General features: G+C 51.1%; 2 protein-coding genes across 2 annotated transcripts; one reads left to right on the forward strand and one right to left on the reverse strand.

The window, feature by feature from the left end:
- Window positions 1–1,808: 1,808 nt before the first annotated feature.
- On the forward strand, window positions 1,809–2,318 carry FIBRA_08517 (uncharacterized protein; the record flags this gene model as incomplete). Its single annotated transcript, XM_012330160.1, has 1 exon — window positions 1,809–2,318. One exon carries the CDS (start codon window positions 1,809–1,811, stop codon window positions 2,316–2,318), a length of 510 nt encoding a protein of 169 aa, XP_012185550.1.
- Window positions 2,319–3,589: 1,271 nt separating this feature from the next.
- Window positions 3,590–3,865, reverse strand: FIBRA_08518 (uncharacterized protein; the record flags this gene model as incomplete). The annotated part of the gene is made up of 2 exons (XM_012330161.1): window positions 3,590–3,654; window positions 3,685–3,865. 2 exons carry the CDS (start codon window positions 3,863–3,865, stop codon window positions 3,590–3,592), a joined length of 246 nt encoding a protein of 81 aa, XP_012185551.1.
- Between the last annotated feature and the right edge of the window lie 85 nt (window positions 3,866–3,950).

Raw genomic sequence — 3,950 nt, forward strand, 5'->3', positions numbered from 1 at the left:
TCGTCGTGTGTGCTATCATGCTACATATCACCTTATAAACAGTCTTAACGCGGCACCAGCTTCCCCATGAATTCCTCGACAGGAACCTCGGCCAGCTGTGGCGCCATCTCTCTCGCTAAGTCCACTAGACGCGCCTTTCTATCCTGCTTCTCTACAAATGCGCGTGTACTCTAGCTCGACGGCTTTGCACTGCGTGGCGTCGACTCTTAGATAATAAATCGGCCGATTGTCGAGGCGGAGTGGTGGGCGCAGGCGCGGGTGTGGCCTCCTGAGGTGGCGGCTCGGCAACTGTATCTCCAGTTTGGTCAGGAATTGTGGATATGCCAGAGATAGAATATCGAAGAGGGTGGTAGATGGTGATACGCACTTTGCAGCCCGCTACTAGTACGGTTTCGAGCCAGCCACGCGATAGCTACCAGTCTGAGGGAAGACCAGATGCAGATTTTTCCCCACGAAGAGTCAACACCTCCGGGTTTGGGGCGAGGCTTGTGCGAGCGGCGGCCTCGGCGACAACTCGAACAACGGCCACACTCCGCCCGAGTTCCAACTTCAGCCACAGCGATCGTCGATCGCGGAGTGGCGGCACCGGGAAATGCCAGCAGTCACGCACTCGTGACGACTCTCAATGACAGTGAGACTCAGAGTGTGACAAGCCACAAACTTAGATCCAGCAGCGGCAGACGCGTCACAGTGTTTTCTTTCTCGAAGTTCAACTTCTTCCGGACTACTCAACTTCGAAAGTAGGTGCAAACTCATATCTTCTACCACAGTTGAATTTTGCAGCCCTGCTCAACCACATACTTGCTGTTGGCATCACAATCCAATATCCAAATTAACCTTGCCGTATACAATGCGCCTTTCCATGTCTAAACCAACGTAGGGATCGTTGCTTGCTACCAGAACTTTCTCTGATTAAATATTAGCAATAGAAATACAAAGATGAAAAAAATAGGCCACATTGCGTCCTCTGCTTTGCGGGCATGCTGGGCGACACACGCTTAGCGCGGCAGAAGATTGAAGATGAAATTACTGGTCATTTTCGGGCCATTGTCAGACTTCGATCGCAACTGAACACCCTCGTTCCCATGGCCGCTTATTCCCCGAACTCTTGACCGTCATATTTATGCACTGCGTCTTTGATTCCACGTACGGGGCCGCTGAATGACTATGCATCGCGCAGGTTTGCTCTCATTGGCGCAAAGTAGCGCTCTCGTTTCCCAGGCTATAGTTCCATGTACAAGTCCCAGATTTTTGTGTGCAAATCCATGAGACTCTAACATGTTCTAGGAATGCGCCCTTGTCCGTTGAGATCTACGACAGACCTGCACCCCCAAAGCCACCTCACAAACACACATTCAGTATACTGGCGGAGAATCTCTTCCGGATTCGGCATTTCAGTATTTCAGCCCCTCCTGAGGTCGTGAGCAGTTTGTGGTCAGGGCCCGACCGCCCTAGCTTGGCCCCTTTGCTAGAAACATTGACGCTAACCAGTTACCGGGGTGTCAGGGAGGAAATGAAGACGTCCATACTATCACCGAAAGGCCTTGCTCCGCGTCTCCGTGAGTTAGATGCCCATAATTTACCCACTAGTTGGGAGGGAATATTCTTCCTTACCTCCCTTCAACATCTTGTCATTACCGATAATCAACTCAAGATCACCGTGACGAAGCTTTTTAGCGAGTTAGAACAAATCCTTACATTGACAAGCCTCACGCTGCAAAACGTCTCGAAATCCCCCCCCCCCTTTGGCAGGCGGCCGGGTATACCCATTCCCGCACTTGCGGTTTCTTGATATCGAGGGGTCTGCAATGGAGTGCGTCGACGCCCTTAATCATCTTGGCCTTTCACCCAACGTCAGACTAGAAGTTATTCATGATAATCTCGATATAGAGCTGTTGTTTCAAGCCTTCATTTCTAAGGTTTCCCGTCCTGATAGGACTCCAATCCGAAGCCTGTATGTTTTTGGAGGCATAGGTGATGACGTGTGGATACAAGCCTATGAAGATGATCGTCAGGCAATCTTTGCGGCTTTGTTGGACAAGGATACGGGGGGTTTTCCCGAGTCCGGAAGTGCACAATTTGATGAGGTATCGTGGAGGATTATGATTCCGTCTGGGCACAAATTTACTCGGAGCACGGTTGCTCTTTTACACAAGACACTGCCACTTGTGGAAGTGAGCCTCTTGTTCGTCACAGGAGACGACCTATCATGTGCCGATGAATGGACAGATGCATTTGGAGCGATGAAGAAGCTCTCTGTGCTTTGGACCCACGGCGGGATATGGGATGGAATACTGAAGACTCAGTCATTGCGATGACGAACCTGAAGCTACAGAGGACACGCCTTCGTACTTATTCCCCCGGCTGCGTGTGCTCAAAATAGAAGCGACCAAGTTTGACGCTGAAGCACAATACAACGTCGCCATGGCTCTCCACCAATGTCTGGCAGAACGCTCGAAAAACCATGCGCAAATTCCTGAAATTGTCCTCAGAAGATGTGCCAATTTGAAAGCTTCGGGCGTAGAGGAATTTAGACCTCACGTAGGCTCGCTGTCTTGGGATAACTGGGTGAGTCCCACGAATAATACCTCGTCCGACTGGGATTAATTGTATGAATGTATGTGGCAGAAGTCTCATGGTGGACGCAATCGGTAGTGTGTAAACTGAGGAGAGCGCATGTGTATATACGCGACATCGAACCACTGAGGGAAGCGACAAAGTCTCGACGGGAGGGCAAGGTACGAGGGGTTTCGGGAAGAATGCGAAGCGATGCCTAGCGACACTTGTTCTCCGTCGCGTTATAAAGTCGGGCTCGTGTGGTTCGTGACGAAGATCCAGTCGTCTGTAAATTTCCCGCCGATGAATGGTACTCTGTGGAACGCACCGCACATAATAAGGCATGATGGTAGATCCAGAAGGACTTTGCCGTTAGTGAACCACGACCATAGGCACAAAACGAATCCGTGAAATGGCTAATGCGCACACTCGTAGAATCATGCATTTTCCATCTCTCTCAGCACTAGCTCCACGAGACGTGCATTTCGACCTTGTCTCTCTCCAAATGCGTGCGTGCTTTGGCTCGAGGGGGCTTGGCACTGCGTGGCGTTGACTCTGGTTTGTTCGACCCTGTCGACGACGAATCAGATGCGTGTCGAGGCAATGGTAGACGCGGGAGCAAGTGCAAATGCGGCGTCTTGTGGCCGCAGTATTCTTCGCGGCTGTAGCAGTTGTGGCTGAGTCGGCAGGAGCCTCACCACGAATTACTACAATAAAAGAATCATATTTTTTCCTTTAGTGGGAAATGACCCATTTGTATGGCAGGCGAATCTTCCCTGTACAATCCAGTAGAAAGCTTAATAGATGCACTTTTTACAGCTTTGGAAAGGTTAAAGGTGACTTTCAGCTAGGAAAAAAGGTGAGACTCCCGCGTGTGTTACTTGCAGTGTAAGTTCGCCCGGACTGTCCATCATGCGGACGTTCTGAGCGACACACGCTCGGCATGTCAGAGAACTGCAGATGTCGTTACTGGCCATTCAATTGCGAAGCATTTGAAGCTACGCGAGTCTGACGCGACTGAGTTTCGAGTGTCTTATTGATATGGCTCGATAGGTCGTTTGTGATCGTCGCGTGCCCTTGGGCTCTTGACTACGCGCACTACATATGGTACGGCATCAACCTACTCACCCTCTTCCGCACCCTCGTCAACCACAGGCAACGAGCCCGTGTGAGGGGTACCCCCGCACACACCAGACGACTCCTCTCGCGTATCCGCTCCCTTAGCCTTCTTCGCCTGTTGCGATGTGAGCGGCTCCGGGGTCTCTAGACTACGCTTCTGTCCCGCAGATGTCGAAACAGCCCAAAGCATCTCGAATTGGTCAGTGCCCTTGTCTCCGGATGAGCCATACTCAAGCATCCGTGTGAAGATCTTGAAAATTGCCTCATGATTAGCC

The sequence above is a fragment of the Fibroporia radiculosa genome (assembly GCF_000313525.1).
Source record: "Fibroporia radiculosa TFFH 294 genomic supercontigs, scaffold689, whole genome shotgun sequence".
Classification (NCBI taxonomy): Eukaryota; Fungi; Basidiomycota; class Agaricomycetes; order Polyporales; family Fibroporiaceae; genus Fibroporia; species Fibroporia radiculosa.